The sequence below is a fragment of the Phaseolus vulgaris genome, chromosome 6, assembly GCF_000499845.2.
Source record: "Phaseolus vulgaris cultivar G19833 chromosome 6, P. vulgaris v2.0, whole genome shotgun sequence".
In the NCBI taxonomy this organism is placed as follows: Eukaryota; Viridiplantae; Streptophyta; class Magnoliopsida; order Fabales; family Fabaceae; genus Phaseolus; species Phaseolus vulgaris.
Window position 1 is genome coordinate 16528989 of NC_023754.2, and position 19623 is coordinate 16548611.

The 19623-nt window shown below is 25.7% G+C and overlaps 1 protein-coding gene across 2 annotated transcripts; it reads right to left on the bottom strand.

Moving 5' to 3' along the window:
* Nucleotides 1-443: 443 nt before the first annotated feature.
* On the bottom strand, nt 444-8928 carry LOC137831366 (transmembrane emp24 domain-containing protein p24beta2-like). Of its 2 annotated transcripts, XM_068639014.1 has the most exons (12): nt 8414-8928; nt 7965-8286; nt 7245-7385; nt 6898-7029; nt 6594-6806; nt 6243-6473; nt 5635-5982; nt 4230-4730; nt 2327-2530; nt 1710-1896; nt 1484-1591; nt 465-716 (listed from the first exon to the last, which is right to left on the bottom strand). In XM_068639014.1, exons 1-12 carry the CDS (start codon nt 8683-8685, stop codon nt 592-594), a joined length of 2784 nt encoding a protein of 927 aa, XP_068495115.1. In that variant the 5' UTR covers nt 8686-8928; the 3' UTR covers nt 465-591. The 2 variants fall into 2 exon arrangements, with proteins under 2 accessions (XP_068495114.1, XP_068495115.1); XM_068639013.1 differs by lacking the exons at nt 4230-4730; nt 5635-5982; nt 6243-6473; ... (3 more) ...; nt 7965-8286; nt 8414-8928 and adding an exon at nt 2941-3148 and having other exon boundaries at nt 444-716; nt 2327-2542.
* Nucleotides 8929-19623: the final 10695 nt, after the last annotated feature.

Below are 19623 nucleotides of genomic sequence, written 5' to 3' on the forward strand. Positions count from 1 at the left end.
CTTCTTCCAAGCTGGGAAAGACGAAATAAAAAATAAAAATGAATAAGACAAATCTGTGCCCATGAGACATGACATGTTCCTGCGTGCATGTTTATATTACATCCGAAGTTCCATATGCATTTGTTTTTAACGTTACTTTTATCTGTACTCTTTTTATGTTTTTTTGTTGTAAAAAAGATACAAAAAATGTTAGTATATTCTAAAATAGATTGCCAATAAGGAACCTGATCACCAAATGACAAATTACACGTAAAAAGTTGAGCATTATTTGTAGTTCAAACTTTTACAGAAATTCTTTTCAAAGAATTCAGCTGACTATTATTTATGATTTATTTGGTCCTCTTTTGATGCGAAAATGTGAAGAGGACTGGACTAACTAGTAAGGTCGGAGGCAGGAACGTCAACATGACTGTGTGCGGCATTAGTGGGACATGATTTCAAAGCATGCCCATGTGCCTAAATAGAAGAGCCAAGCTACTAAATAATCTTCAATTAGGTGGTTCTGTTCCAGCTTCCGATGCATGAAATGTAATTGTTGCCTATATAAAGGCCAAAAAATTTGATTATATTATTGGCAGTTCATACTTGATTCTATACTGTAAGCTTTCGTTCAAAGAGGCGACGAAGAAGATAAACTTGGAGAAAGCTGGCACCCATTAGTGCTGCTGATTCAAGTAGGGCCTTGTGAATTGTTCTCGTGCTCATTGCACTGCTTACTGTAATTGCAAATGAACAAATAAATTAAAATCTTAGATATGTTTTGTATCTTAGGTATTTTATATGAAACCTGTCACTCTGTAAAGGATATTCTTGGTGACATGAGTGAGCAAAAAATATTATCAACACATTGTTGGGAATACTTTATTCTAATCATCAAATCTGAAATGCCATGCTTAAAATACAATACCTGTTTTTGTGAGAAGATAGCATTACGACAGGTAAGATTATCTATTAAATAAATTCTGCACGAAGAAAAAAATGCTAAAGTTGTTTTAATTTCCTTTAAACCAAGTCCCACCTACAGGGTTTTATTCTCTTGCTAAGCAGCAAGACGCAAGGAGGCCATAAAGTCAAAATGAATGTCAGTTTCTGTGGAAATTTGAATGTTTCCAAAACCTAACTAGACTATTTGAGTTGAACATGAACATGAATGAATATTAGTTCAACCACACTCGGGTCAAGTTTAAAACAGTTTTTTCTAACATATAGTTCAAAGCTTTGAACTAACAATTGTTTTTTGCTTTTTCACAAATATCTTCCTTAAAACTCAATCCCCTTTAAAACTTGAATACTTGTTGGACAAAGTTAAAGTTCTAATCTTGATTACTAAGATTAATCCCTTCTATTAGACTCAATCCCGTCAGTAACTATATCAATTTATCACTATGCTTCCACACTTTTATTCAACTGTAAAAATTTGGAGTTCTTAGACAAGAATCCAAGAAATTAAAGCAATAGAACCTCATTATGATATGTGATGTACCTATTGCCTGGCGTTCTGTCTGAGCCTCAAGCCAATGCTGTTCATACTGAATGTTGAAAAGAGCATGTTCTAACTTTACTATCTGTTCTAACAAAGGAGTTACATGCTCTGCAAAGATGAACAACATGTAAACATTAACTCACCAATTCAGGAGGGTTCACAGTTGCAAAAAATGTACCAACATGGACTAAACTGTATGAAATTCATCAGTTCATGAATATCTCACCATCTTTTGCATGCTGCTCAGAAAAATCAACGTGGTCAGCATGGATATCAAAATCAATTGTTTCATGATAGGGAGACCTGTTGGTGAAGCAGAAGCGATAGGGTCCTGAGCTTCGAGCCACAAATTCGAATATTTCACTTGCCATGTCAACAAAATCTCGAATTGGTTCACCAGAAGGTCCCCTCACCTAAAGATCCAACAAAAACTATTCAGTCAATAGTTGATTTCTCAAGAACTATAATGTAACAAGACATGTAATAATTTCTTCTGACTTATAACTTTATTCTCACATGAAAAGCAACTTTAAAAAACATGTTACAATCCCACAAGAGTTTAACAATTTCTATGTGCTGTTCTGTGAAAGATTTTACCACCTTTTTACACCTTATATATACAGTTCTAGGCACCATTAGACAACTTAAGACTTGAAATTTTTAAACTTGGTTTATGGAGTAATACACAACATTCAAACATTATTCCTAGTCAAAGTGATGTTTGAGTTTTTCAAAATCATATATGATCCGAACAGTTGATTTTTGAAAAATGAGGAATTAATCTGTATGATCAGAAAATCAATTTCACACAAAAGGGTCCGAAATATCTTTCACAGTGCTTACCTCAAGGTCTACCCCATCATTAGTATATTGCCAAGATGTGTCAATCTTGATGACAACAAATGAAGCATGAACCTTATCTCCTTCGTACTCAACAAAATGAGAGAAGCAGTCATGTCTGTCAATCACAAATCTGATCCCAAGCACTGCATTCAGGCTGGAAAAGATTACCAATGCAGTGGCAAAATTTGACAGTCCTAGCTTCATCTCTATCACTACCTTCATTGACACATTCAACAAGACTCATGTGAGTATGCTTAAAACTTAAAGTGCTTTATGAGTTCTCCAATCCCATCAATTATATGTGCACCATTTTCCATCATGATTTTCCTTAACAATTCTTACAGTGCATGACCTTGATCCATTAGTTTTATAAGCTACATGATTTGATATGATAAAATGGTCCTTTGATTTCCATGGCTTTCACATTCAACATAGAGACTTTTAAAACACAAAACAAAACGTTAATTGCAAATATCAGACTGATTATAACTGGATTAAAGTATATCAAAATGAATTCCAAATTGAGAATTTAACCATTCAATGAACGGATCGCATAAGAATGAATCAACATGATTAGAAGCATACATGCAATAATGAAATTTGAAGAATGCTACCTTTTTTTATCAATATTTTGCTCCAAAACCAATTCGAAAATGAAAATGGAAAGGGTAGGATTCCACGAGGAAAAACTACAGAGGAACGTAAGATGGGTTTGTTTTGTGGAGCAGTTGTGGAAGTTTGAGGTATGTGAATCATGTGATCCACTGCTATTCGAATTTAGGACAACACGTGTTGGATCTATGATGTCTCAAATTGGTTTCTAAAAAAAATAAATATTCATTTACACTTTTTATCTGTTTTTAATTAACTATATAAACAAATTGTGTCAATAAGAATGAATCGTTTTCACAACTTAAATATTAAAGTTGAAATTACATTAAAATTGTGTTAGTGACATGATCTTATTTTTTTTAAAATTAATTAACATTATATTAAAGTCATGTCAACATACAGTAATTTCATTTTCGTGAAATAAAATTGTGCTAAGATAACACATTTTTTTACAATGAAACTATGTTACCAAGACAAAATTTACCTATTTGGATAGTTTTTGAAAAACCTATCTATTTTAATAACAAATATAAAAAATTATACCAACTTAAAATTAAAAGCTATTATCCATTTGACATACTAAAATAAAAGAAATAGGAGATAGTAAATTGTTGATATATGGTAAGAAAAAAAGAAAAATAGTGAATGTTAATATTTGGAGTGGAGATTGGTGGCATATTATTACTTGTTTTCAAAATTTAAATTATTTAGTAAATAATATTTGAAATGTACCGATAATAATATTTGATTAACAAGTGATCATCAATCTCTCTTTATCTATAATAATGAGTAAATTATGTTAAAATAAAATAAACGATACAAATTAAAAGTAACTCTTGTATCATTAATTTTGGAATAACTTTTATTATTGCTATAAAATTTTATGAGTTTCCATTATTATGTAATCTAATGGCTTTTTTTTTGTTTGACTACATTAATATCCCTCATAAATAAAATTAAATGGTGCAATATTTTCAAACAATTAAAGTAATGATTGGTAGGGTTTTTTAAACAATTAGGGTAAATATTGGGGAAAAAAGAAAATTTTGTATTTTCTAACACTGAATGACAAATACAAATACAAAAGGTAAAATTATTCAGCACTTTAATAAAAACACCACACTGTGGGTGAATTGTGATGATTAGGGTACACATTTTCTATATTATTTCACTAAAGAGTAGAACTTTGTAAAAATCAAGAACATTTAAACCAAAACTGAAAGTATAAAACATCTTAACTTATGGAAATAAAGAGTAAACATGCAGTTAGAGCTAATGCTGTGGATTTAGCTGCAACAGATATTGGTAATCTTCCTTTGTCTTTTCTTAGGAAGAGTCCTTGGTACACAGGTACGTTGATGAGAACCAAAACCCCACTTAGTAGAACTTGCAATGCCATTGTATCAAAGATTCTGAGACCATCTTCATTGATGAACACTTGCTTTAGGAGCATGCCAAGAAGGCAAAACAAATTGAGCAATGCAAGTGTTGCTAGCAAAGTGAGCATTGGGGATGAGTTTCCAAACTCCATGATTTCTTTCTCATATCGTTGGGAAACTTTTTCTTCAGCTACCTTTGAAGATACTATAAAGGTTGATTCTGAAAACCCAAAAAACTTGAAGATGGTATCAACAAATGCAAAAAGGTAAGAGGTTGTTCTTTTGTATAGGCATAACCGTAGGTCATTCCACCAACCCTTTACTGTGCCTCCTGACCACAAAAACTCCATCAGGCAGTAAGAGGAATCGCCAAGCATCACATATGCAAAAGGTATGAACCATGGACTTGACATCTGATGAATGCAACAGGGTGGTAAAAGTTAGAAGTTCCGAAGTAGATACTAAACAATTGAAACCAAATCACATGTTACATTTACTGTCTTCTTCCCCACTCCTCCAAAGTAATTAAAGCACATAATTTTGGTACAACTCCTTAGATGATTTTGGTGTTTTTTTTTTAACTAGGATCAGTATGTTGGTATAACACAAACATTGAAACCAATACTGATCATCAAAGTGAAATTCTAATTCTGATTGAAAAACACTATAAAAAAATACATGAGAAACTAATATAAGCTTTGTCTAATAAAAAGCAATTTCAACGAAAACTTTTCAAGTATAGGAAGAGTCTTACCTTCTTTTTTCAAGTTTTGTCATCTTTTAATTGGAGAGCAAATGGAAACAAGTAATTTCAATCTAAAATAGATCCCAAGTGGTAATAAACAAACTCTTAGTGCAATATATTTGTGTTTGGAAAAAAAGGGTGGTGTGCCACTTATAATTAACCAAGATGCTAAAGCACTGATATGGCCAATGGTAAGGGTAAAAAAAGGTTAAAGTATTTATCTTTTTGTTATGTCCCTGTATTAAACTGCCATGTGGTTGAAGAACAAAGATTGACTAAGTTTTTTGTTGTGTAATGACGACACTGAGCATCTTAAGCAATTTCCCCAATCATACCACTAGAATGACTTCTACTGGATTGAAACTTAATTAAGAATAATGACATGAATGATCAAACAACAAATAATAGAAAGAAAGAACTCAGAAGCATTGAAGTCATCAAATTTTTTATAGCATGTCAAAAAACTAAAAACACAAACATTCACATGATTTTATCTGATAGCTTAAAAGAGAGATTCAGTTCTTCTTGACAACCATACTTGTGTAGTGCTGACAAGAAGGTCAACTTCATACCTGAGGAAACAAGGGAATGCCTTTGAGGAGATAGAGTGAAGGGATGATGCAGCAATATAGAGTTGGCCAGGAAAGAAACACCCATAGGTTATAGTAACAATATGCCATTTGGAGGCCTGGACTGATGAATCCATAAGCATACCATGCAGGACTGTGCTTAGAAAGCAAAACTTGAAAGCCTCCTTCAGACCATCTCTTATGTTGAACTAGTGCTTGTGGCAAGGTGTTTGGAGCTACACCTAAGAAAGCTTTCCTTTGAGGATTATAGTACACTGATTTCCATCCTCTGCATTTAATAGACAATCCTGTTATAACATCCTCTACTGAACAACCATATTGCAGTCCCATCTGCAATCAAATATTCATATAGCTTCAATAGATTAGCCACTATACTATTATAATCACTTTTTTATTATTGTGAAAAAAAAACTATATATCTAAGTCATATCATCATACATGGAATATTAAAATTAAAAGCCAATTATTGATTGCATGACCACTTAAAGAAATTGCTTTCATTTATCTATTAATCTTGATCGTTTAAATATGACACAATCACTATCACAATAACAAGAGATGGAGAGAGGGACAATGAGAAAATTTGTGACCTCTTTCCCCCATAAAGTGTTTTTCTCAAAGGTACAACTAGCAAGAGCCTTTGATTTTTCTTCTAGTTCATGCAAGCTTGCTTCTTTCAAAAGACCAGTATTCTTGTATTCATTCCAATCTTTCTTGTATTGGTCATTGAACTTTTTTCCACACAGTATCTCTCTTCTGTGAAAACAGCCAGTTCCAATATACAAAGGCCCACCAAGTGAATCCAAACCAGGGAAATCCACCTTCACATGTTCAAAATTCAAACCATCACAAACTTTAATTAACGTAATCTATAAAGCAAAGTGCCTAATTAATCACGAACAACTTTGGTTTGATAAGAAAAAAATCATGAACTAATTTACCTCATAAATTACTTGTAGCGAACCACCATATAGATCATTCTTCGTGATATTCTCAAAACACTGTGGAGTCTGCACAAAAGCAATCTCTTGACCCTTATCTTCATCCATGAAGAAGCAAAGTGCATCCCTTAGAGATTGAGAATTGTTTGAGTACATATCACAATCTACATTAAGAATAATATCCCCATTGCTAATCATTGATGACACTCTTATCTGCATTTAGGACCAAGAATACATAAAACAACCAGTATGATTAATTTCACAACAACAAGCACAAACGTTATCATAAATGTATACACAATACCAATGAATTCATGGCTCCAGCTTTGAAGTTATGTGCAACATGAGGTCTCTTCTCACGAGCCAAATATACCAATATGGGCATAACATTCCCATCTACATCTTTGGCACTCGAGTCCTTTCCATCAAGTAATATCTATAAAGAAAATAATACATACTATATTAGGCATAAGTATAGCAATAAAAAGGAAAAAAAGAAAAGTAAAGTATCATGTTAGCCTCTATAAAGAAAAATTGAATATTACTTAATGAGAATAATGTGGAACTTTATTAAAAAAAAATATTGTTATTACATTAATCATCAGAATAGCTTGTTAATAAACCAAAAGGGCTTAGGAGAAAGTGTCATACTTGAATAATTGTGTCATGGTCTGATCGAGAAGAGTATGAATCCCACTGTGAAAACCCTTTATGCTTTGAGTGTACTTCTTCTGGGACTCTGCCCATATTGGCTGCATTTTCTATTCTACTTTCCATATCTTGGTACAATTTCTGCACTTTAATTCCATACATTAATGATTCATTTTATGGTGATATGACAAGGACAGAAACAATTGCAATCAATAATTAAACCAAAAGTGGATAAGGCTTATGGATGCCACAAGCTTTGGGATTCAATCTCACATGCATAGGTGTACAAATTATGGGCTTTTTCCTTTATTTGGTTTGAAGCATTGCTCAAAATTTATTCATCTATGAAAATTTCTTGCCATTCTTTAATCAAAAAATGATATTTTTTCAAACTTTCATGTATATTACTTATATAACTCAATAAAGTTGACCCAGTGATGAGGTAATAGCAATAGATTTAAAACTCACCATTAAAAAAAGTTGATATTATAAAAAGTATTTCCATATTTCATTTTTAGTATAAAAAAATATGTGTTTAATTATCTTAATTAAAGTAGTCAAAACAAAATTAACAAAATCTCTTACAAAGACAATAATTTTTTTTATTGTTTTTGAAAGATAATAACTTTTTTTATTGTTTTAGAAACAAAATGTGTGAACAGTAGCTGTATTCAACCGACTAAGATAAATTAGCAAATAAAATAGCAGATAAGAAGTGACCTTGATGGTGTGAAATTCTTTGGCAGGAGCATTTGGATGAGTGGATGAGACAATAGTTTTGAAATAAGCAGCTGGTGAGGTGGGGTCGACCTTGAATTTCCTGCAGAATGGAAGCCATTGTTTGGCAAAGATGGAAGCCTCTAAGAGAGCATAGAAGGTAATATCTGATGCAGCATCATCTGAAAGATACACACTCAGTTTCTCTGTTGGATACTCATAAGCCATAACTGATAGCACTGTGTTAATAACCATCACTGCTGGTTCAATTCCTGGATCTGCTGTACACACAAAGATGTCCACCTTTGGTAACACCTTCTCATATCTGTTTCAAAATCATACACTCATGTCATGAAGTTTGGATCTGTTTTGATAGTAGAGAAGTAAAAAAAGGTGCAGAAGAAGTGAGTGAATGAATGAAAGAAGAAAGTGATAAGATGAGTGCATGGTACCTTTGAGATAGTCTATGTCTGAAAGGTTCTCTGAAGAGGGGGTTCCATCTGAAGGGGTGTCTGAGGAGCCAGTAAAGACCAAACCATAGTTCAGCACAAAGCAAACCAATCCAACCCCATTTCCCATCTTCACTTTCTCTTGGTATATGACTCACTCTGAAAACCCAGATGAAGCAAATCGCCACAAACAATGACAAAGAAAACACCTTGTAAAACAACCTTCCTTTGGCTCTCTTTGTCTCAAACAATGGTGCACACTTCTCCTCTGCCATATCTTCTGCTACTTTCTTCTCTCTACTTTACTAATTCTTCTACTATTTATGTACAATACATAACACTCTGTTATGGTGAAGAAGAGCTGTGGTTGAGATTCAACTGCATAATATTCCTGTGTTGTTGATATTCATATACTGTATATAGTCAAATCAAAACAATTCTACACTTCATTCACCTCAAAAATGTCTCTTCCTAGCTAATGAGAGGACATCATCAAAGTTTGTATCCTTTTGATAAATGATAACAATGCTTGGTCCAAGAAAGAGATAAAAAAATCACTGGTGACCATTTTTATGAATATTTCCCTTTAATTCTCCTATTGTAAACATTCTCACTTGTTTGTTTTTTTCATTAATATTAGCAAAGGCTTAATCTTGTATATGTTTGTTTCTACTTTGTTATGTTTCTAATATAACACAATCTGGACCTACAAAAGGAAAAACGGCTACTGACAATGACATATTTGAAATTTTTAAATTTAGATATAAATTAGATTTATCAATGTATTTAATTCTTAAAATTTTAGAAAATGTAATTTTTTATTCAAAATTGAAAAATCAAACATTTTATTCCCTCAAACATTAAAATATTTATTAAGATGTTATTAATTAATGAAAATGGTTATGTGAGGTTGGAAAGTAAATAAACGTGTAATACAAGAACTTATCTGCATTTTTCCACACGACACTGCTGAGATAAGCACTTATTTTTCTACATAAGACCATTTTTTATTGGTTCTCATGCACCACCAGGTATACCAATTTCTAGGACTGGTTATGGTTAGTGCTTAGAGTCTTATTCAAACAATTCTTCTCATTACTTCAAAAATAACTTCAGATATTTTTAGACAATTATGCTCACAATTTTTTATTTTAAATAAATTATTTAAAAACAAGTCTTTGAAATATAAAATCAAATAAAAATGTCATTTTAAATAACAATTCAAATAAAATTGCATATTAAAATATTAGTACAAATAAATTTAATTTTTCTAAAAAAAATTAAATAAATTATACCAAAGTAAAAGTTTTAAAGAATTAATCTTTCAAAAACAACTTTAATTTCATAAATTTAAATAAAAATTATAAATATATAAAATTAAATTCTAATTTTTTTCAATGATTAATATTTATCAAATTAGTAAATTTATTTTAATCACTTAATTTAAAAAATATCTAAATATGATTAATTAATAATTACTAAGTTTTAAGTATTTATATCCTTGTCGTGAGTAATTAAAATATCTCTATCTATTTTACACAAGTATTCATTAAAAAATATCTATTTACTATCTATTACTATGGAAGATCAACTAATAAAGAATTATAAATATGTAACTTAAATTCAAATTCGTAAGTTATTTTGATAATAACTTTCAAGGATGTGTATGTGAGGTGAATGATTCAATTAATCTAAACTCCATTTCATTGGATGGATAGATAGACTTTCAAATGTGGTAATCCAAATCATATCCTACCATTGATTATTTTAGTATTTAGATTGCAGACTTTTTAGTTCAAAATCTATTCAAATCATTTCAAATTAAGACAAAGTGAACACTAGCACACTAATTGTCAGCTAATTTTTTTTTATTAATTAAGTTTAATTAAATATTGCCAAAAAATATTGTGGAAATATAGCATTTTTAATCATTCAAATAAATTCACATTAGAAAAACAGGGAACTCATATCAAAAGTGTCATGATTTTCTTACTAATATTTTTAAAAGAAAACAAAATTGTTTGGGTGAATTATTTGGTGGAAGCCAAATTACACTTCTGTGCAACCACTTTGCATGGTCTATTAGCAAAATTTAAAGTGTGATACCCTAACTTACAATATATAACTTTTTTTTTATGTAATGCATTGTATGAAATTGACATGTGATTCTCTTTTAATATTAATTATTATTATGAAGTAGATTATAAAATTAGCTTACAAGTGAGGTTTGTACTCATTAATATACTACGAAATGTTCTAATTTCTAGTTGATGTGAGTTATTCAACTCATCCTCATACCGAGGTTATCAACTCATGCATAAGACTATATATTTATGGGTGATTCAATAGCGACTCGATAGCGGGTGACCTGATAAGCCCAACAAACTCTCGATAAGATAGATTCTACATGACTGATATCATATTAAGAAATGAACTTTAAATCAATTTTATAAGGTTGAATTAGACTTAAAGTTCACTTTCTTAATAGTTATCTCAATCTATTTTCTATGAATTAGTAGGATAATAGCAATGATAGTAATAGTATGAATTAGTGGGATAATAACAATGATAGTAATAGTAATAATAGTTATAATGATGATAATAATAAAAGTGGTAATATTAATAAAAATAATAATGAAAATAGTAAATGTGATAATAGATTAATTAAATATTTGTAAAATTTATAATAATAATAATAATCTTTGGATGACAATTTAATGAATACTTTTGTCTTTTAAATATTTAGAAACAAAATTGCTTAATGATTTATTTAGTAATAATAAATTAAGTTTTTATATTTTTCTGAATGTGTAAGTGTACCGCCCGGGACTTTCTCGGGCCTATGGCCTAACAGACCGATCCAAAAAGTAGTCCGATAAACACTTGTATTATGGCCCTGACACGAAGGTCTGTCTCGGACCAGTATATGGTTGAACGAGGACTGTTTCTTCCTGCACCTCCATATCTTCTTCTGGCACCTCCATAAACAACATGAAAATACAATTTTATCCTTCTTCCGCCACCCCCATAAAATAGCTTCCGGATTATGTAATCCAGACACGCATTTGAAAAAAGACTTCCGGATTACATAATCCGGAAGTTAAAAAAAACTTCTGGATTATGTAATCCGGAAAGTAATCATGCATATGAAAAAAGACTTCCGGATTATATAATCCGGAAGCTAATTACAAATTTGAAAAATGACTTCCGGATTATGTAATCCGGAATCTTACAGAAGGGTATTTTAGGAAATACGAAAATGTATGGAGGTGAGAGAAGAATATGGAGGTGTAGGAAGAAGCAGCCTTGAACGAGCCCAAATACAGTAAGTTGTGTTTAAGCCCAATTTGCCAATTTGTCCAAGAAAAAAGGAAGAATACAAAAAATAATGATAAAACCAAACGTGGTATCTAGTAACTAAAATCTTTTCAAGACACAATTAACATTCTATTAACAAGGGCAATTAAAGTGATTTTATCTGCGTAATATCTCTTATTATATTACATAAATGTTTTGATTTATTTGCGCATTATCCCTTATTATATTACATAAATGTTTTGATTATATTATGAAATACTCCGATTTATATATAAAACCTGGAGAAACCAGTGTCAAAGATCCAAGCCCATAAAAACTTATAAATAGATAATCACTTAGATGGAGTAATCTCAACGCATATCTTGCACTATACTCACTACATATACAAAATTTTATGTACTTTAGTCGAAGTACTTTAGTGGAGCCCCCCTCATTCTTTAGAAGTTGAATCATTGGAGCTTGAAGGAAGATCACTCGAAACTCATTCGAATTCTAACCGATCTCATCTTGGTGAGAACCGTACATAGAAACGCTAAGTGTGGTAATGTAAAATTAAAGGAGATTACTACAAATAATACTTAGACATCTCTTTTATATATATATATATATTTATATATATTTATATATATTTTTTGATTTTACGAACGCTTTAAGAATATTTTATTAACAAGCTCCTTATACACTTTCCTATTTCAATTCAAAATTTAAATTTGTTCTTTCTACAAATTATATCCAAATTTTGGTTTTGAAATTCTTCTTGAAAATATTAATAATATCACTAGCTATTTTTAATTTCTCAATTTAAAGATTCATACATATTGTTTCAAGGTTAAATATTAGTGGAAAAGAATGTTTAAGTGTATAACGTTCCAAAGTGAAAGCTTATAAATTTTCCAATTTATAGTTTGCTAAAGAAATTCAAACTAAGATGTAATGAATTAGACACAGTATATATCTCTATACTAATCTAAGCGTCTACTTATATAAGTTGTAGGGAGAGTCTACTGGTTTATGTATTTTATAAAGGAGAACGTCTAATGTATCATTTACTAAATATTAACAACAAAAATCAAATTTTAACTTTAGTAAACAATAACATTGGATGTTTGAAGAAATTAAAAGAATTTTAAGTATAATTTCCAACAAATAAATGCTCGAAAGAGGTTTAAAATTGACTGAGATATATTAGAAATATCAAATTGATAGAAAACTAAGACTACAAGAAAATCATGAAATAGAAACCAATTTTTAGAGACCAAAATAATTAGTTGCAATAGTAACTAAATTATAAACCATTTTAGAAACTAACAAAAAATTGATTTCTAAATTAGTTTCTATTATTGTTAAATAGTTTTTAAATTGGTATCTAATTAGCAACCAATGTTTTTGCTACCAAATTTAGAAACTAAATAATATCAACAAGATGTAAATGACAAACACTTATTAATGGTGTCACCAAAGATATGTACACACAATTGTGCATCACCTCCAACATTTATATACTTTACATCCGGACAATATCTAGATGATCATTTTGAAAATCTATTAATAGGTGTCTTTTGCTCTTCTATGTCTTTAAGATATAACCTAATAAATAATATTCCCTCTAATTCTATTTTGACTAGAAGATCACCAAATTGAAAATATTCATGGTAGAAATCATACATGTTTTTGTGTAAAATAGGTACTCCTTCAATATTCAAAGCATTATCAATATTGTATATAATATCCCTTAAAACTTCCAACATAAAAAAAGAAATTTTCGGTTGAAACTCAACTATAAAAATACAAAATAAGTTAAATATGAATGAAGTGTGGATGGAATAAGCACCAACTCAAGTCTAATAAAGCTTCTTCATATAAACACAACCTTGTATGTAATATTCTTAAACTCTTTCGTACTCATCAACCTCGTACATGCAAAAATCATCATTGGCTAAACCTTCAAGTTAAGATGAAATAAGCCCAATTAATGTCGATATAAGTTGAGTTGGACCCATGTTGGTCAGGTCGGGTAAAGTTTAGGAAAGGTTTAGTCAGGAAAAGCCTAAGTATGCCTGAGTCAGTTCTACGATGGTATGAGTAAGGTGTGACCCACCACTATAAGAAAATCTCCAATTACATACAAATATTTACATACGGATTTTATTCCATACGTAAATAGATATTACATACGAAAAAAATCGTATGTAACTTTGGCGCCATGAAGCGGGAATAATTACATACGGATAAATCCTCATATAACACGATTAATGTTAAAAGAAAACTACAATAGACAAGATTCAAAGCCAAATTCCTTCAATGACCAGAGAAGCATTAACCAATACTTATTATTATTATTAATAATATAAATAATATTAATATTATTAATAATATAAATAATATTAATATTATTAATAATATAAATAATATTAATATTTTTATATTACTATTATTACTAATAATATTAATATTATTATTGTTAATAATATTAATATTATTAATATCATTTATCTTATTTAAATTATTAACATTATTAATATTATTAGATATTTAAAATATTATAAATATTTTTAAACAATTTTTAATATTATTAACATTCTTAATATTATGAATATTATTAAATATTGTTAATGTTATTTAGTATAGTTAATAAATTTATTTATATTTAGCACAATAATATTTTCTATTATATTTTTTCATTTTTTTAATTGTTTTTACTTATATTTTTATGAATAATATTAATATTATTTATATTATTTATGTTATTTATATTATTTATATTGTTTATATTGTTTATATTATTTATATTAGTTATATTATTTATATTGTTTATATTAGTTATATTATTTATATTATTTATATTGTTTATATTAGTTATATTATTTATATTATTTATATTATTTATATTATTTATATTATTTATATTATTTATATTATTTATATTATTTATATTATTTATATTATTTATATTATTTATATTATTTATATTATTTATATTATTTATATTATTTATATTATTTATATTATTTATATTATTTATATTATTTATATTATTTATATTATTTATATTATTTATATTATTTATATTATTTATATTATTTATATTATTTATATTATTTATATTATTTATATTATTTATATTATTTATATTATTTATATTATTTATATTATTTATATTATTTATATTATTTATATTATTTATATTATTTATATTATTTATATTATTTATATTATTTATATTATTTATATTATTTATATTATTTATACGATTTATACTATTTATACTATTTATATTATTTATACGATTTATATTATTTATATTATTTATAAGATTTATACTATTTATATTATTTATAAGATTTATAATATTTATATTATTTATATTATTTATATTATTTATATTATTTATATTATTTATATTATTTATATTATTTATATTATTTATATTATTTATATTATTTATATTATTTATATTATTTATATTATTTATATTATTTATATTATTTATATTATTTATATTATTTATATTATTTATATTATTTATATTATTTATATTATTTATACTATTTATACTATTTATACTATTTATACTATTTATACTATTTATACGATTTATACTATTTATATTATTTATACGATTTATATTATTTATAAGATTTATATATTTATATTATTTATAAGATTTATAAATTTATATATATTTATATTATTTATATTATTTATATTATTTATATTATTTATATTATTTATATTATTTATATTATTTATATTATTTATATTATTTATATTATTTATATTATTTATATTATTTATATTATTTATATTATTTATATTATTTATATTATTTATATTATTTATTTATATTATTTATATTATTTATATTATTTATATTATTTATATTATTTATATTATTTATATTATTTATATTATTTATATTATTTATATTATTTATATTATTTATATTATTTATATTATTTATATTATTTATATTATTTATATATTTATATTATTTATATTATTTATACTATTTATATTATTTATATTATTTATATTATTTATATTATTTATATTATTTATATTATTTATATTATTTATATTATTTATATTATTTATATTATTTATATTATTTATATTATTTATATTATTTATATTATTTATATTATTTATATTATTTATATTATTTATATTATTTATATATTTATATTATTTATAATTTATATTATTTATAAATTTATATTATTTATATTATTTATAAGATTTATAATATTTATATTATTTATATTATTTATATTATTTATAATATTTATATTATTTATATTATTTATATTATTTATATTATTTATATTATTTATATTATTTATATTATTTATATTATTTATATTATTTATATTATTTATATTATTTATATTATTTATATTATTTATATTATTTATATTATTTATATTATTTATATTATTTATATTATTTATATTATTTATATTATTTATATTATTTATATTATTTTATATTATTTATATTATTTATATTATTTATATTATTTATATTATTTATATTATTTATATTATTTATATTATTTATATTATTTATATTATTTATATTATTTATATTATTTATATTATTTATATTATTTATATTATTTATATTATTTATATTATTTATATTATTTATATTATTTATATTATTTATATTATTTATATTATTTATATTATTTATATTATTTATATTATTTATATTATTTATTATATTGTATATTATTTATATTATTTATATTATTTATATTATTTATATTATTTATATTATTTATTTATATTATTTATTATATTTATATTATTTATATTATTTATATTATTAATATTATTTATTATATTTATATTATTAATATTATTTATTATATTTATATTATTTATATTATTTATATTATTTATATTATTTATATTAATAATAATAATAAGTATATTAAAAATCAATATTAGAAAAATAATAATAAAGTTACGAAGTGTCAAATTATTTAACCCTATGAAATAATAATAAATTATAAAATATAAATTATTTTATGTTATTATATTTGATAAAATATAATTTGAATTAAATATATACTAATAGAATCGCTTAAATATAATTTAAAGATTTTTTTATTTTTATTATTCTTTAAAATGAATTTGATTGGATAAAATATGATTTGATAAGATATTTCATTAAATATAATCGAATCAAATATAACTGATTAAATTTAATAATAAAAATAATATAAAATTTGAATATCGGTTATTCTGTGTTATCAATGACATCTCTATAAATAAACTATTTAGTTGTATATCTTTTATGTCTACCATTTTCTATTTCCTAAATACCATCTACCTTGAAAACCTATCTTCTTAGGTCTTGAAAACCTATTTTCTTGGGTGGTAATCAAAAGGGAATAAAAGTGTCCTAAAAACGGTATGTTTTTAATCAAGAGTATCAAGTTTTATTATACAAAAATATAATATTTAAGTTTCAAATTCATATGAATGATTTACATTACAAGATATATGATTATTTTGATTACTTTTTTTAAATTTCACTCACAAATATTAATTTTTGTTTTCTATTATTTTTTTTATACATTTTCATTCTTTGAAAGGAAATATTATTTTGTTCTTTTACCAATTTTGTAATGACTTTTTAAAAAAAAAATTATGAAATACAACAAATATTTTCATTTTAGAAAGATGGTAATTTTACTTCATTTTCAAATTTAAATATCAAGATTTTTAAGTTATGGTGCTTACTTAAAATTTAAATTTATTTGTAGTTTACTCTTCTTCATTTGTTGAGATTTTTTTAAAAAAAATCCTTTAAATTTTTTGAGAAATTTTTACAAAATTATAGTGTAGAGACTAATTTTCTCTGTATTTATTTTGTGTTATCTTGGATTTAAGGTTGTGACAATGATGGAACTAGTTAGCAGAAATGAAACAATACCAACTTATCAGTATTGGTTAAATGATGGATGTAATAGACATCATCAAAGGTTTCCTTATAGCAAGACATCCAAAACGAGTGTTGTTAAGACTTGTTTGAAATCATCAATTACATGTAAATATTGGAAAAATGGGAACTGCATGTATGGTGATCAGTGTCGAAATTTACATTCATGGTCTGTTTCAGAGAAAACTTCTATTGGCATGAAAAACACTGTGAAGGTACATGATTTACCTTGTTATTATGAAGTATCATTTAACTCTTTTAAGTTATTAATTTATATTAAAATGTAAAAAATTTGATAGGAGAAAAATATAAGACCTTCAAGATTAATTTGGTGGAGACCACCTTTTGAAGGATTTGTCAAGATTAATTGTGATGGAGCATTTACAATGCACGGAAACAAAGCAGGCGCAGGAGGGGTTGTGAGAGATTGGAGAGGAAATTTTATCTTTGGTTTCTCTAGTGGTTTGGCAAATTGTTCAGTACTAACGGCTGAATTAGAGGCAATCAAGATTGGAATTGAAACAACAATCTCCAAGGGATACAAGAACTTGATGGTTGAAAGTGATTCTAAAGTTGCCGTCGATATCATTACTAGCTTGGTAGCCCAACAAAGCAATGACGATACAAGACAAAGTCAAGATGTTATCTCTTCAATTATGGAGATATGTAAGACGGCTAACATGATTTATTTGAATCATGTGTTCAGGGAGGTAAACGCAGCAGCTGATGGTCTTGCCAAACATGGGTTGTCATTGTGTCCCGAGCAAGGTGTTAAAGTTTTTGAAGATCCTCCCTATTTCATTGAGAGTCATTTGTATCTAGATAGAACTGGAAAAATATATCGTCGATGATATATTAATTGAATTTTGATGTATCTTACTTACAAAATAATAATAAAAAATCATGTGTTTAAAGAGTAATTCAATCAAATAATCATGTATCCTATTGATTTTGATGTTGCTTTATGTTGTTATTATTATATTATTTTATTTTCAATGATTAAAAAAATATAATAACTTTTTTTAATTTTTATATTTGTCGATAAAATTTGTTAATAATTATTGATGTACATAAATTTATCAGTAACATCTAAGTACTAACATACACAAATCTATCAATCAATATATTTTATAAAATAATATTCAATTATTCATGAAGAAAATTTGTTAACGAAACCAATTCATTATGTGAATTGTTTACATGGTTTATATTTCAATAGCTTATATTGGATAATAACATATTAAGTACAAGTAAAAATGTTTTCATGTTGAATTTTTTACTTAACCTTCCCATGCACTCTGAGATGTTAAAGTGAATTATTTTGTTTCTAAATTCACGAGTTGATCTCCGGAAAAAATAATTGGAATGATAGAAAATATAAAATATTTTTATATTAAGAAATTTTAATACATATAACATTATGATATAAAAGATGAAAATCTTAATATATTTTAGTTTCAACTCAATCAAAATTTATATTCTAAGATCAAAATTTAAAAGAATTTATAATGAGAATTTTGTAAGTGGAAGGGTATAATTCAAGGTTTTCAAAATAGAACTAAGTTTATTAATGGATGAAATTTGATTAACTTTAAAAATTGATTGAATTAATTAACTTTTCAAAGTGTGAAAACAAAGTTAAATAATTCAATAGTTATTGGAAGAAGTTATCAAAAACTAAAAACCACCTTATATTATAATTTAAAATGTAAAATAAATATAAAATAGAAATTTTTTATATAATATTATTTATTAATATGTGTATTATAGAAATATAATATTTATTATATAAAAAATAAACATTTTTTCTCATTAAGTATATAGATGTATCCTTCAAAATCGATCTATTGTTTTTTTTAAGTGATGATGAAATTATCTTTTTTTCAAAAACAATAAAAAAATTAAGAAAATTATTTTTAAGTGAAACATGCTATGCTTTTTCT

Excerpts from the sequence above, each read along its gene's own strand:
- LOC137831366 (XM_068639014.1), bottom strand. The coding sequence starts at position 8,685 with ATGGCAGAGGAGAAGTGTGCACCATTGTTTGAGACAAAGAGAGCCAAA. Across the intron at positions 4,731-5,634 it reads GCATTCCCTTGTTTCCTCAG|ATGTCAAGTCCATGGTTCAT; the intron begins GTATGAAGTTGA and ends TGCATTCATCAG. Across the intron at positions 2,531-4,229 it reads GATTACCAATATCTGTTGCA|ATGAAGCTAGGACTGTCAAA; the intron begins GCTAAATCCACA and ends GTAGTGATAGAG.